Here is a 17,118-nt window from a genome sequence, read left to right as displayed (position 1 = left end):
TGTCATTTGTAGTTATAAAATCACGATGAAATAACTGATGACAAAACAATATTTAAACCTTGTTGGGTGTCCGTAAGCACTAAGATGTTGTGGTATTTTTAAGGGTTAACTGAATTCTGCATGATTAATAGATAGATCCGCTAAATAATGGATATTTTTTTTAGATAACTGCAGAGTAGGTCTGGATTTAACTAAACGACAAGTTTAGGATCATAGAATAAACAGAGTAGACACGAGGAATAGAAAGATATTTATTTAGAATACAAAACATTAGATTCCTCTTTATCACAGAGTAACTGCAAAACCAGGAATACATACCAAGAAACATTTAATTCACTAAATATTTAAACCATCAGAAGAATGTCAAAAAGGAATTATATTCCATGCGACCTATGTCTTAACAACAAATTCCTTAACATATATTGCACAACGTTATGTCTGTGGACTTAGAAAGCTAGAAATCGGGTCTCGATTTCCGTGGTGGACTGAGCACAAATAGCCCTTTGTGTATCTGTGTTTTAATTACAACAAACAAATCTGAACAAATATTTGGATTATGATATTTCTTCTGGTATATGTTACTAGAAATAAACTGCTCAAAAAATTAAAGGAACAAGTTCATCTTATGTAATCTATCTCAGTGTTCCAAATGTGATAATATTTTTATTTTTTAGGTAATTTTCCTCATTTCAGTTTCATCAGTATCCCTTTTTAATGCATGATGAAAGGTAAAATATGAAGATTTTTTTAAATGACCAATTTATCCAAAACTGATTTATTCAAAAGTCTCTATGTCTTCCTTGTCAAGGAAGTCCATTAACAGTGTGCCGACATGGGCTCACGCGTTATCCTGCATGAGAATGAACCCATCGCCGATAGTACCAACAGAAAGCCTCACAATGGGCTTCTGAATTTCGTCTCTATATCGTGTGCATTCAAAGCACCCTTGTGAAGTAAGTCTATGCGGCCACCTAAGCATATGTTTAGCCCTAAGGCGTCCTTCGTGCAGGCGATTTCGAACTGTTTGCCTCTACATATGAGTTCCAGTCAAATAAGGAAGATCATTTCGACGTAATCGAGCCGTAGCTAACCTGTCCCGCAGGGCGGTAGTCACGATGTAGTGTTCGTCTCTGGCTGTTGTGCAGCGATGTCGGCCTTGATCTGGTCTTCTGCCTTAGTATTCGTCCCCTGGTGACGTCGTCAAAGTCGATTGACAACCCTTAGTGACACACCGACGCGCTGTGCCATCTACCAACATCTTGACCGCCCTGGCCATCTCGTTTTATGTCAGATGGCGCCTGACTGCTTGGGTATACAAGATGAAAGTACACACTGACAAACCGAGCAGCAAAAGATCCATGTTGGTGTTTGTTTCTGCAATAAATGAGGTATGCATAGTTTCACGTAACAGCCTTACATAGGATACCTTGAGTTGTATTCTCCTTGAGTAAGGTGAGTTTCGTTTGAGTTGCTTCAAACTTCACTCGCAAGATTAAAAATACACTTGTAGACGAACGGATATGTTTTCTTACATAAATGTAGTTATGGCAAAATATAGTGAAATATGTACTTCTTCCTTTTCTTTTTTTGAGCTGTTTATATTGAGAATTTGTTTATTTCAATGCTATTAAACACAAAGCTATAACTCCGCAAACATGCTACTAAGGAGCTTATATATATCTAGGAAACGGAAAGACCCATTAGAATACATTTATGGTATACATTCGTGCTTCAGCGTTGGCTGATGTGATAATAATGCTGTATAAACATATTTCATAAACAAACATTACGTACTAAAGTATCCCTGTGGTACAGCAGTAAGTCTACGGATTTACAACGCTAAAATATGGGGTTCAATTCACCTCGATGGACTCAGCAGAGAACCCGATGTGGCTTTGCATTGAGAAGACACATATATGCTTGCCAGAGTATTTCTATTTACTTACTGTTAAGATAAAAAAATAAATACGACAGAGTCTTCATATAAAGTACAAGAGATCTCTTCTGATTGTACTTTAGAAACAAGTTACAACGTTTCCTATGTTCACGTAAAAACCGACAGAGATAAAATCAAAGCACGTGTCTACCTACTAGGTAAGTACTCAGCTTTCACGTATACACACAGTTACTGCTCACAATATACCCACACTGGATAACGTAACCACAAGTTTGTAGCATTCGCCTTCAGCTGTGGTCTATATGTAAACGATTACAAAATTCCCGAATTAGCTTTGTCCTCTGATTTTTTTATCTTGTACATTAACTGAAAGGAATGTTCAAATTTTGTTTGAAAATATTATTTATCATCAAAAATTTTTAAAATTCATTTACGATTTCACTTTATCAGTTGACTGCAGCCAGCTTGTAACATTGACGTCGATAAAAGGCAAAGTGATCGTTATAGGTTCACATATAATATGTAGTAAGTTCATTTTCAAACTTTATTGGTGTACGAAATATTAAGTTATCGTGTTACTGGAATACACGTTCTCTTTTTATATGTGTACTCGAGTAGCAAAAACAAAGAAAGTAAAATCTAGAGTAAAGTATTAAAGAATGTTTTACCATACACACAATAAAAGAACTATATTTAAAGCTGCAAATTAATTCTGAAAACATCAAGACATATTTAATCTGGGTCATACATTAACTTCAGGTATATGTTGAAACTATACACTTTTATACCCAACAAAAGTTTATAATATGCAGCCTCTTCCTTTTTAACTTAATAGTGTTTTACGAAAGTTTTTTTTTCTTCATAAGAAGAATATCCTCTTCATGTAAATTGTTTTCTTTACAAGACAGAGATGAATTCAGAAAACCCTAAAAAAAAGGGACGAGCTGATAGAATACATGAAATTAATTTATAAAGAAAAGTCAGAATGTGTTGGTATTTGTTGTATTATGATTAAGATTGTTTCCGTAAATCATTATATTTTGGTAAACAATGTGTTTCCAACATAAATATGTAACTTTAGAAAAGAATTACAGTTCTAGAACTATGTAATTGTAAATAATTTTCATTTCTTATTTGTGATCTCCATTTTCCGTCCATGAATCAAGGAGGTTAAATACCTTAAATTTATCAGTAAACGTATCAAGAAAGATATGAAAATTGTAATTAAAATTTGATTTCTATTGAGGGTAACTTGTCGCTTTGAAGAAGTATCCTTAAAGTGAGAGTCCCATGGAGGTCAACGATTGAGATAAAAGACTTATAAGGCTATAATACGTGGTTCGATATCTTACTGTAAGAATAACACAAGTAGAATATTATATGATTACAACAAAGGAACAACACTACAAACAAGTGTGTTAAAAAGAAAAAAAGTCAAATAAGATATAAAAAGTACCTTAAGACCTTTTCCATATTTTAAGTTTAGAAAATTAAGATGCAACGTTTAAAACTTAAAGTTTTAATGTGTAGAAAGAAAACATCTACAATTTGTTATTGATATTTAATAAAATTTAAACTAAGAATAAAGTCCTGTCAGATACAGTACCGATGAATGTTTCATCACAGTGATGTACTTAAACACAAATCATATTTCAAGAAAGGTGAGAAACTACAATAACTTATTTTCTTTATGCTTTAATGACACTATGTAACAAAAATTTTACTTTCTCTTGTTCCTTGGTTGAAAGTGTTATTTCCCAATTAGTTATGCCTAGAGCAAATGCATGAGACCTACTTATATCTTCATATTTTGCTTTTGTAACCTGGGTAATTAAATTTTCAAATTTTCCCATTTTCCAAAACATTCCAGGAAGATACAGTGCTATGTAGCTAAAAGATAATTTTCTAGAACATTCCATAGTAATATATATATAAAGGGACTCACCACTCACCACTTTAATTTAGTTCCAGCTGCTTAAGTTAACACGTAGACCTATGTGATTTTATAAGAGATGGCATCGAGAAGCTACAAACATTTCCCAGACGCATTCTGCTATCTATATGGTCAATTTATTAAAACAAGAGGGAAAAGATACACCGTGGCAGCATCTGGTGAAATGTGTGAAGCCAACAAGGCATATTTCGGCTTGCCTGTCGGGAATCAAAACAAACCCTGGGTATCTCATTTTACATGCGAGCACTGCAAAAAAAAACAACTTTTGAAAGTAAGATGGACCATTTTTTGTTGAATAGAAAACAACCATGCTCAGAGGAGAGCAGCAAATCAGAAGATGAGGTAGACTATGAAGATCCAGATTACAATTTCAGAGGTGCAATTGGTGAGAGAAACCGATACTACCCCAACCAAAGAGAACTCAATAATTTGACCAGAGATCTTGGTCTAACAATATCGAATGCCGAGCTTTTGACACCTAGAAACAAGGAATGGGATTTGTAAGACGAAAGTGTGCAAGTCGCAAGTCAGAAGAAGCGTCACCGACATTTCTCAAGATGGTTTAACTTCTGCCACAATGTATCCAGTGTGCGTGAAACAATTGTAATTGCGTGTAACCCGAACGAGTGGCGCCTCTTCATTAATAACTCCTATAGAAGCCTCAAAGCTGTGGTACTCCATAATGGGAATAAGTATCCGTCTCCTTCTCAAGCTTTTTTGGTGTACCTCAAAGAAGAATACAACAGCGTCAAGACCTTGCTAGATGCTTTGAAGTATGATGAGTATGGCTGTGAGGTTATCAGAGATTTTAAAATTGTGGCTTTCCTGATGTGTCTCCATGAAGGCTTTACCAAGTTTATCTGTTCTCTTTGTCTTTGGAACAGTAGGGACACCGCAGCGCACTACAACAGGAAACACTGGCCATAACGGACCAAGTTCTCTGTGAGGAAGCACAATGTTAAGTATAAGTCACAAGTGGATCTCAAGAAGGTGTTGTTCTCACCATTGCACGTAAAATTGAATCTTATAAAACAATTTGTTACAGCTCTTGATAAAGAGCCTGCAGCCTTCAAATACATTCAAGACTTCTTCCCTAAGCTGTCTGAGGCAAAGGTCAAAGCTGGTGTCTTCGTTGCAACGCAAATAAAGAAGATCCTGGAATGGATAGAATTCTCTAAGAAGCTCAGTATGAAGGAAAAAGCTTGGGGCAGCTTTGTCGCCGTGGTTCAGGGCTTTTCTGGGCATTTACAAGGTGAAAAACTATGTTAAAATGGTTGAGGCTATGGTGAAGAACAAAAGCAAAATGAGCTAAAGGATGTCCGTGAATATCCATATCCTTGAGGCTCATCTTGAAAAATTCAAGGAGAACATGGAAGCATACTCAGAGGAGCAAGGCGAGCGTTTTCACCAAGATATACTGAAGTTTGACGCCGCTACCAAGGAGCGTATAACGAAAACATGAAGGGAGACTATATTTGAAGGCTGATACGTGAATGTGATCTACATTACAGTCGTAAATCTGAGACACTACTCACTTGTAAACATGTTTTTTAATTTTTGTATAACTTTAGTGTAAATACATGTAAACCTTGATATATAAGTTGTTTTATTAAGACCTTATGTAAATGAAAATGTGCAAATTTTCCCGTTTGAACATAAAAAATAAGTTAATTTCTAAATTTCATTATCCAGGTCACGAAATCAAAGTTTGAAGTGAATAATGGCCATTTTCTGTTCTTTTACGACAAAAGAAATTGAGAAACAATACATTCTATCTAGAAACAAAATTTGTGTTACATTGTGTTGTCTCTCATTATTTTGAGAATACATTATACATCGTTTAAAACGTGAACTTTAAATATCTTCAATTTGTAACTTATATTTAACAGACTTCAAAATAGTAATTATTTTGTTTTGTAAAGTACAACAAAGTATTTATGAATATCTTATCATATTTTTAAATATATATATAACTAACATATCTGGAACGGTGCAACACTACCTTTATTAAATCTTATTTGGTTCTGTTTTGTTTTATTTTCTCTGTCTTTGAACATTGAGAATATGACTTACTTTCAGCTTATTAGGAGTTTTTTCTTCCTCAATAAACACATCAAGTTGATTGTAGACAAACGGAAGAGAAACATATACGAAACTTGTTCTAATACAATTTAGAACAAATATATCGTTCCTGACACATTAATTTCAGTATACAATTAAATACTATGAAAACAAAGTTATGGACTGTATTATAAAAAATTTATGTAACAGAAAGTGTTTTTCATCAGAAGTTTACAGGAGCATTTCGAGAGTGTGAATTTGCAAAATTTCCTTACCGGAATAATCAAGAGTTCTTAAACGAAATGTGTAGTGTAGAAAGATATGCTGATCTACAGATGATAATGAACTATCATACACATATATATATATATATATATATTTCTATTGTTGTATTAATAGTTTTATTACTTATTTATCTTTTAATGTTCTGTAATGAACTATTAAAGGAAAAGTTCTTTTGTAACCAACAGTGTAAAATACGTTTAAAATATCAAATAGAAGATATTTCAGTACTCAAACGATTAGGTAATTTGTGACTTTTTGTTATGAGTTGTTGTTGTTTTTAATATTGACAATGAAAACGTTTTATCTAAATTAGTTGTGAAACAGACATAAATTTCAGAAGAAAAAGTTTTTAAACTTTGAAAGTGTTTTCTTATGACATGAACGTTACGGCTTGAGGAAAGGAAAGCATCATGTTACTTAAAATAATAATCACCAGTAGATAGTATTATACATAATATCCTACAATATAACTATAATTCGCTTTAAAGCTTTAAACAGTAACGTTTTATGCATGTACAAACTTCCAATTTTACAATATCTTACATAACATAAAGTCTCATTTATCTACGCTTGCAGGAAATCTATTAATGCGTCGTTGGAATTTGCATTAGTTCAAGATGATCCGGAAAATATTCTTTATGAAATATTTGATAAGTATTTCTAAAAAGACGAGTTAATATGTTGAAAATACATTAAACATCTACCTCTGGGCTTGAACATCTAATGTGCAGAAAAGTGTATAAACGATATTTTTTACAATAAAATGTTTTAAAATATTTGTAGTTTCAAATAACGTGATACATTATATAATGATTAAACCTTGTAGTAAATATTGAAATATCAATTTAATAACTTTCAATTTAAGTAAACATTCCATAATAACAATAAATATGTTGTAAATATTAATATTAATATGCTCAATTATGTAAAATGTTTATTTTATTTTTCCAGCATAAGAAACTGACACTTTAGTTATTGTTTAATTTCTTAAATTACATGATTTTATGAAAGTATGCTGTTATCACAAAGCAATGTGGTACTTGATATGTAGAAATAGACCAAGAAACAAATGGTTGTCGTCTTTAATCAGTTGGATAACAACTGATATTTGTTATCAAAATAATATATTTTAATTATATAAAAGTCATTGTGCGTAACGTCATGCTCGATTTATCAAAATAAGAATCATAAAAGGCAAAATAAATTTATCCAGATAAACTCGTTCAATTGCTCTCTTCTAAGTTCTATTTTAGTGACACGATGTCAGGGCAGTGAGTGATGGTATAGTAAGCATAAAGTAAATTTAATATAGGGTCACGCAGCCTAGAACGAAGAGCATGAAGTTTATCATGAAAATAAAATATCTATAGGGTTTTAAACCGAGATTGTCGTTAAATGATTCATATAAACAAACGCAAAGTCAAAGAAGCCCTACTTATACAGCAACTAAAACAAAAATATAACCAATATATCTCCTTAATACCTTCACTAATTAAACTAACATCCACTTGCAATGCCACCTACAATCCCGTACACGTTTAACTCTCGTCCCTAAGACTGTGTCCGTTAACGGTCATATTCAAACTCTCTCTTTTGTACCCTAAAGATGAACTAGGAAGGTCAAAACATTGTTTTCTCCAAATCAATAAAAGTCTTAATACATATACGAACCGTTCTGAAATATATTTTTATTTCAAGTGGGTTACTCGTCATCAAGGATGTCACATTTCTGTTTATTTACTTGAGGTTTCAACACCATACTTTAAGAAAGTAAATTGTTTTTAATATAACGTATAAAATCTTCTGTGTAGATTATAATTGAAAAAAAATATTATTTTAATCTACATAAACACATGATTACTCTTTAATCGTACTCAGACTATCTAGTTTGCAATTTCATTAGGTTTGTTTGAAATACTCTATAGCTAATAAAAGTATTTCGTTCAAAACTGAACTCATAACGACAAACATATCTTTTATTTTTAAGATTTATCCTTTACTCTGTCAGATGCATAACTGATCTAGATGTTAAATAGACACATGTAATTTGTTTGAATAAAAATTCTTCATATCTATTCAAATAACATCAAATATTTATTCTAAATTTACGACCATATTTGCTTTTCTGAAACAGCCAATTATTGACACTATAGAACTTTTTAATAAACAGACGAATAAGTGTTAAAGCGTTTTAAGTTAACATACTTTTATTTAAAAATTCTCCAAATGTTGCCACCGATTATTTTGTTATCGTGTGTATATTGTATAAAATAATTTATGTTTATTTATAAGGTATGATTTTGTTCAAAAGAAATACTTGAAGGTATTTCAATTATATAATAGTTAGATCAGCAATAGTAGATGTAATACTTAACTTTCAATTTGATCTTAAGAATATGAACGTTCTATAAAAACAACTTTGGTTCCTAGTACAATATTTGTTACAGATACTTACACTGACAATTTATTTTAATTAAAAAATTAATATAACTGTTTAAAACTTCGTGACATATCCACAATGGCCTGCCTATGAGAGAAGATTAAATATTCATCATCTTAATAAATATAGTAGCATATATAAAAAAGGATAGACATATAATGCACGCTGAGGGTAATTTCGTGTGGCAGGTATAATAATATTTATAAACGTTCCTTTTAATATTCCTTAGGTGTTTGATAGTTGGAATTATTAAATATAAGGCCTTATTTTCAAGTGAATCTTCAGGATATATAGAATTTATAAACACATATTTCGACAGGTTTTATGGCACTATTTACTAATTTGTGAGCTGAAGTTGTCACTTTTATTTTTACCTAGAACAATAAACCATATGTTTATACTAACGGAACCCTGAACAATTAGAACAAACACCTCTATGAATTTCGTTTTCCCAGTCTTTTGACGTTTGAGAAAGTAAGTTTCTTTAAAATTCTTGAACTTTCTTAGCGAAAATTCTTAAAACACCTAATAATCTAACCTATGACAATTACTATTCGTATTGCACCTTTGTTTGTTTGTTACTAATTGAGAACAAATCTACACAATGGGCTATCTGTACACTGGCCACCACGAGTACCAAAACCCTATTTCTTGCGTGGTAAGTCTGTATACATTCCGCTGTGCCAGTGTAGGAGGGTCTGGTACTAAAAGACCGTATTTTATAAACCTCACAAAATGAATTTATACATATAAATTACAGTGACGATTTTAACACTGAACCATTCACTAAAATATCTTTAAATATTGATCTTTAATTACATAAGAGATTAATTAGCTGCATAAAGATTCACGTTTTAATCTTCATTAAAGTTGTTTTATATCGGTATACACAAATGCTATCTGTACGAATAAAATAATGACGATATGAATTAACAAAATCACTTGAAATAATAATATGGATAACTCTTTAGTTTAGTATATTTCACATTATTATGCTAACAAGCATGCTGTTTCATTATTTCGTCAGTAGTACAACAGTATCTCTGTGGATAGTATTTCAATATCACAGTGGAAAACAAGAATCCCATTTTGTAGCTTTGTGCATAATGTAACACAGACAATAATTAGGATTAGTACCTAGTCATTTGCGGAGCTTTTCCTTGTAAGTAAACAGAAATATATCATTTGTCTTGTATACTTCGTCTTTCTTTTAAATGATGCTATATATGTATTCTAAATTAACAACAGTATCCAGTTTTAATTACGTAATGAGAACAAAACATGGCTTCCTGTGTTTATACCGTAAGTTTGAACTATAAACTTTAAGGTAAATCAAACATGATCATATCTTGTTGGCACTGATGAATATAAATTTAATTATAATTTGAAATCAATTCAGAACGAATTTTGTCTCTCATTCAGATCTCGGACACAAGCCTACAATTTAGTATATTACATATTACATTTTGGAATAGCCTGAAACTAAGTTTAATTGTAATTCGGATTTAGGATTTAATTGAATGTCAGTATATATCAAATCTATTATATTTTCTAACAGGATTGATTTAAACCATTTTATTGCTTAACACAAATATATTTTAATAATTCAATACAATTTATACTATTGGAAATTAGAAATAATGATTTGGAAACAAACGTTTTACAATCTCACAAACAATGTTAAATTTTCTATTTGGTCTGTAATTGAGTATTTTGTCGACAGTTCAATGAACGAATTAATATTTAATTGATATTGTTATCCTTGCTTATCCTTGGCTTGTCTCCCGTTTGGAAACCGATTTTTCTTCTACGAAGATATCTAAGATCCTCGAAGAAATACTGATGTCCGAAGTTAATTTAGTGAAGGTAAACGGTTTGTAATGTTCAAATTCTATAAACGTTCCTAGTCAAGCAACTGTAGTTTTCCAATTAAAAATTGTCAATCGCAATTATAGCTTCCAAGGTTTATACTTTACAAACTGTAGCAAACTACGAATAAAAAAAAAAAACTTTTTTGGCGCGTCTATTTATAAACATTAAAGCGAGGTTCATGAAGGTTCAGTAGGAAACAGTACTGGTAACCACATCATTTTTGATTCTATCACATTTAAATGAGAGGCATGAATTTTACAATACATTTTTAACAATTTAAGTCACATTCATTTTTAAACATATATATTTAAGTAAATCTAATACCGATATCAAAAAAATTACATAATAGTAAATCCGTTATAGGCAAAAACTAAATATATTTTCCTCTTAGGTTTTAAACTGATCGTTAACTTCTTGTATATTTTTCACAAATTTGATATATATGTGCTACCGAGAACATAGCTTATTTAATGTAGTCGTGAAAACTGTGTTTATTTGTAATATTTTTAACTATAAGTCTGACTATCTTAATATCACTAAAACTGCAATTTCGTCACTTGGCGATCAGTTCACAGATAGATCAATGTGTAAAGGTGTATTTAACAATGAACAAACAAGTTATTTAATAACACGTAACCATTATAGCCATGGTTCGTTGCTGTGGGGAGAAAATTTCTAAAACACATTGAAGTAAAACGATTTAAGTACAAGTTACCATCAAATTTAAATATATGTTATATATATTTTTCAATGTTCTTATTTTCACTTTTTAATATTTGAAAGTCATGCCTATTGTATTAATGGCTTTTATAGTCATACAAAAGAAATATTGGATTTTCTCTGTTCAAAGAAGATACTGATGAAAACGACAACATTTATATAAATGAAGTATCTCTTTGAACATCACAACAAAAAAGAAAGATATTTTACTAAGTCATCACAAACTCAACAGTTTTATTGCTTTACCAAAGATTTATTTTCTAGATAAAGATATAGAGAATTAAACAAAAACTTAAAAGAAGGAACAGTACAGATTCAGATTATTATATTATAGGTAATATTTAGATGCTGGTATTCATCAGTTGTTAAGTGAAGTGTTGAAGCTGCAAATACAAGTTACATTAAAATAATTAGTGTCAATTCACTTACAATAGAACTATTAATATTTCCTTTATTTTTCAGTCAAATAATCTGATACCGTATGTGGTAGAAGATAACAAGATAATTTCTCAAATAATTACAAGTACGAGCATGTATCTAGAAGATGTAATATAGTGGGTACATTTTACTTCTCTAAGGTACTATAAAACCTTTTGTATAAGCGTTCCTTAATTTTTGAACTGTTTATGAAATTACTCAACTAAATATTTCATTTAAGAAAGGAGAAAATAATAATAGTAACATATTTTGTTACTTGTTTCATTTAAAAATATATTGTTAAAGTTATAAAGTTTTAAACAAATTAAAATGAACAATCCAGTTTTAATAATGTGTGAATTGTTTTGACATAATATTTTTAAAAAAGGTGCTTTAACAACATATACATGAAATTTTCTAGTTTTATTATATATTTCTAACGTCGTTTCAAAATAACATGTAAACAAGTAAAATACGAAGTACCCCTTTAATAAGCAAGTAATAAAAGTAATGATGAAGGTGTCGCAGTGCCAAAAATAACAGAAATAAGGTGAGTATGAATACATAAAAACATACAAAACCACTGCACAAACTTACCAAGAATAACTTTTTAAACAACTGAACGTTGATTTTCTACATTTGCATAAATTCAGTTTTAGAAAAAGCAATTAAACTGAAAAGTGCTATACAGTCATAGAGTGACTGATAACCATAAGCTTGTTCCGATTGACTCAATACTTACTGGCTGTTTACTGGCTATAGTTTGCAAAATTAAAGCTTAATTAACAGAGAGACGGGAAAGTGCAGACGAAGCAGTCAAATTCTTGTGAGCCAGTTAGAATTAAGATAATTCATGAAATGAATTCGTGACGTTTTCCATGAATAATTATTCTTTAAAACAGTTAGAGTTACAACTTCTAATTTACAGCAACATAGTGCGTTTTGGTCAAACAATGTTCCAACCATGGCTTTTATGTCATGTTGCTTAGCAACTCAACCATAATTACTATTGTTTTTAGTTTACATATTGAAAGTACAAAATAAAATGTATAGACAATAAAATTGTAAAAAATATTTTAGATAATTTAAATTGGAGTCTCTGTTTATTTTTTTTATAAACAATGATAATTTAACGGAAAGTACATTAATTCAGAAATGATTTAATTTCAAACTATAACAGACCTTTTTACTTTAGCGAGTAATTTTATGCTTCTAAGCTAGGTGATCCTACACTATGTTATTACTTTAAGACTGATTATAGTAACCCTTACTACACTTACACCTTATTACTACATTCGTAATGGGCGGATAGTAATCAAACTTTCTCTGCCGATCAATAAATTTTGGATTTTCTTCCTCTTCCTGTTTCATGAAATCAATCATGGCGGGACACACGCTGGCTATTACATAGGGTAGAAATATTATTTTGAGAAAAAACGTGCTACCTTACAACTAGAAATGAAACTGTTATTTGTGGTGCTGCGTAATAATCACATATTTTCATAAAATTATGTAATTAGAAAATAAAAGATCAATTAAAACTCCAGTTTCCAATACTTCGAAAATAAGTATTAAAATATACTTAAATATGCTAATTACAAATATAATTTACAATATATCTTTTATTATTATGGGATTATTTGTTTTAGTTGAATAAATGTTATAATTTTACATGAATATTTAGTAAAATGTTTAACCATTCTACAAAATAATAAATTATTGCAAAATATAAATATTTGTGTAGAAAATAATATTTATACACTTTTCAGTACATAACATGTTCAAATCCAGATATTGTTGTTTAACGTATTGCCACGTAATTGTATGTTTAACGTTATTAACGTTATCTCTTCACAAGCACTTGTAAATCATTTCATCCAGTATATTTTCTGGGTCCTCTTGAACTGCTGCATATATTTTACCGACGCATTCTTCAATGTCCTGCATGCATATATATATAATATTCAATATCATGTAAGATTTTACGAGATTCGATGTTTCTACAAATATAAGATGTTCTATTGTAGGATATCACATCTAAAACTAGTCTTGATGTTATTAATTAAAGTTACATCATCGTATCGTTTCCTCGCAGTTCCCAAACTATAACGTACAAGTTAACGAAAAACACTTCCACAGTTTGAAGACTTTTCCTCTTGTATTGACATAAATTTCAAAATTAATTTATATAAAACGTCTACACTGTAAACAAGTAACATATATTTATACGTTATTGTATTTTGTTTATCATTATTAGAAACAACTACAACTCATAACAAGAAGTCACAAATTACCGAATTCGAAGAGTACTGAAACCCAATTTATTTGAACTATGAAACGTGTACTTTGGTGGTTATAAACAGAACTTTTTGTGATATTTTATTATTGAACATTTTAAGATAAATAAGTGAATATGTTTCAGAAATCAATATATATACTATAGTTCATCATCACCTGTACATCGTCATATCTTTCTTCCCTGCACATTTCATTTAAGAACTCATCATACTTCTGGTAAGGAAGTTTTCCAAATTCACAGTCTCGAAATGCACCAGGAAGCTTCAAATAAAAAAAGAACTTTTTTTGACATCAAATTTTATTTAACCTTCTTCCACTTTGTTATCGAAACATTTAATTGTTTATTTTCGTTTGTTTACAATGAACTTAATGTGTATTTGTAGACATAAATAACTGTATATAAACTGAAAGTAACACTCTTGAAACAAAGACAGAGTATAAAAGCATAATTAAAACAAATAAAATAAAATCATCAGTTGACTGTACTATCTGTGCCCACCAAATGTATCGAAATCCGATTTCTGGCAATGTGAGTCCGCAGACAATCGACTCTGACTGTGGACCTCACAGTGGGAAATCGTACTACATATTTCAGCCTAAAATCCATGATTCTACACGTTGATCTACCAGAGAACTCTGACTTTTAGGATAGTTTTTATGGATCAAATTAACCTAAATATGAATTCAATTTTATTGCGAATTGCTAATTTTTATATATGTATTTACTGCTTTGAAACTGGAGATATGTAACATTCTTCATGCAAATGTAAACTTCGAATCCATAACTAAGAAACAGGATATTAAATTAAAATTACATTTTCCAAAATTTGTAAATTGTTTCTAAAATTAGCACATTTACGTTATGAAGACGATGTTTACCAAATTACAGTAAATTATCGAAACAGGGTAAATCATAATACTATAAACACGAACCCATTCAGACTTTTCTTTTAAAATTGATTCCAGGCACTCTCTCAGGTCGTTCACTTTTTCAGGGCTTTCTTTGTTCATCTCTGCATTAAAAATTAGATAGAAAGAGAAAATATTTCATTCATTTCAAGAGGATATTTCTCTCATTAGACGAACCAGCATTTATAAAAACATTTTATTAAATTAAAAAAGGAAGGACTTGTTCTATAACAAACTTATAAATTATTCTCAGGTATGAAACTGTATAGGTACAGCTTATACGAGAAGTTAATGTATAACCCAAATGAAATACGTCTATTGTGGATTTTCAAATTAACTCTCGACATAATGTAAACTACAGTTATGTGAGGGGTAAAACTTTAATTTTTCACTCAAGATTTTTGTTGCGTTATTTTTAACTGCTCAAATACGGATATGAAAAGAGAAAATTTATACCACTAATTCGATTATTTAACATTTTATACATCAATAAATTTCAAAATGAACTTACTACATATTATATTTGAACCTATATGGATGATGTTGCCTTTTGTCGACGTCAGCGTTAAGAGCACAACCAGAGCTACAAACAGAACTCTCATCTTGAGAATGTTGCTTTTTAATAAAGATTTTCAGTTTCCAAAGCTACCTTTCTATCATTCATCAAAAGCTTTCAGCCAGTAATTTCAACTACCCTATAATTAAATTGATTGCTCACTTTATTGCGGATTGGCCAAATTGCGTTTGGTTAAAGCCAATAACAGAACGATTACACTAAACTAAGGCACATGCATCTATACAATTAGATCACGTGACTCGAACTGCTGTTTCTTTTCTTGTGGAAGCTTTCCTTTGTTATAGGTATTACAGGATGGAAGAGATATTTACAAATACATCCGTTAGAGTAAAATATAGTAGATTGCATTACGTATATTCTAAGCTCACAAATTACATAGAGGTTTTAGAATAGAACATTATTAAAGTGTTTAATGATCAACTAATAACTTAAATTTTTAAGCAAGACTAACAAATAAATGTTTACCTGCTGAGATGCTGATAGAAATATTAATGTGTTACAGTTTTAATATTTTTGTGTATTCTTTTCTTTTTTTCTTTCGTATTTATTCGTGTAAAAGACTAATACGTTTGATATCAGTTTCTATACATAAATAATTTATTACATACAGTAATATTATATATATCATAGTAGGTTTCAAATTTACGATACAACACCAAAATATCTCAAAACGTACTGCCTCCTTGGTGAGTTGGCCAAGATAATGCCTAATAGTCAGAATGCCAGGCTGCAAATCTAAGGTTAGAGTAATAACACCGTTAAATATATTTCAAATTTTCAGGTACGGAGAATTATAGAAGTAGCTAAAAGTACCACAACAACACAGAGCTTACGGACATCACACAAGATTTAAATGTAGTTTTGTTATTAGCTCTCTCGTCATGACATTATAACATCTATGAGGGTTAAGTAAGTTGCTGAAATACATATTTCATATGGTTTTAATATAGTATAATCAATGTTTCGTTCAGATATACGCACCAAACGCAGCTATTAATTTTAGTATATCACAAGTCAAACGGTGTAAAAAAACTGAAGGCTTCCATAAACGACATTTCTACTTGAGCTACTTTTGCCTATTAGTCTGTTAAAACTTTATCTATTGAGAAAGGCATTGTTTAACTAAACGTTTGTTTGTTTGTTTTTGAATTTCGCACAAAGCTACTCGAGGGCGATCTGTGCTCGCCGTCCCTAATTTAGCAGTGTAAGACTAGAGGGAAGGCAGCTAGTCATCACCACCCACTGCCAACTCTTGGACTACTCTTTTACCAACGAATAGCGTGCTTTACCGTCACATTATAACGCCCCCACGGCTGAAAGGGGGACATTTTTGGCACGACGGGGATGAGAACCCGCGATCCTCAGATTACGAGTAGCACGCCTTAACACGCTTGCCCATGCCGGGACTTTAACTAAACATTTGCCATAGCAAAACTGGAACATATTACAAAGACGATATTAATCTAGTTCTCATAAAGGCTTCCATAAACGTCATTTCTACCTGAGATACGTCTGCCCATTAGTATGCTAAAACTTTATCTATTGAGAAAGGCATTTTTAACTAAACATTTGTCATAGTGAAATTGGAGCATTTTACAAATACGATATTAACATAGTTCCCATAGCAAATCATCAGTTGGTCACATATATCATTGCCGAATAATAATAATAACAAATGATGACGTGGT

The 17,118-nt window shown here is 30.8% G+C and overlaps 1 protein-coding gene and 1 long non-coding RNA gene across 2 annotated transcripts in view; one reads left to right on the top strand and one right to left on the bottom strand.

The window, feature by feature from the left end:
• The first annotated feature begins 1,091 nt into the window (after positions 1-1,091).
• The window catches only part of LOC143227101 (uncharacterized), a 41,102-nt gene continuing 25,075 nt past the window's right edge, over positions 1,092-17,118 (top strand). Inside the window, exon 1 of the long non-coding RNA XR_013014876.1 lies at positions 1,092-1,388. This is a non-coding gene — a long non-coding RNA (uncharacterized LOC143227101). The remainder of the gene's footprint in view (positions 1,389-17,118) is intronic.
• LOC143227099 (uncharacterized) lies at positions 13,393-15,503 on the bottom strand. Its single transcript, XM_076458622.1, has 4 exons — positions 15,365-15,503; positions 14,878-14,957; positions 14,101-14,205; positions 13,393-13,587 (listed from the first exon to the last, which is right to left on the bottom strand). The coding sequence occupies exons 1-4, from the start codon at positions 15,453-15,455 to the stop codon at positions 13,498-13,500; spliced, it is 366 nt and encodes a 121-aa protein (XP_076314737.1). The 5' UTR covers positions 15,456-15,503; the 3' UTR covers positions 13,393-13,497.

This window comes from Tachypleus tridentatus, chromosome 9 (assembly GCF_004210375.1).
Source record: "Tachypleus tridentatus isolate NWPU-2018 chromosome 9, ASM421037v1, whole genome shotgun sequence".
Lineage (NCBI taxonomy): Eukaryota > Metazoa > Arthropoda > Merostomata > Xiphosura > Limulidae > Tachypleus > Tachypleus tridentatus.
Note: the sequence above shows the minus strand (reverse complement) of the source record. Positions and strands in the feature narration are given on the sequence as shown.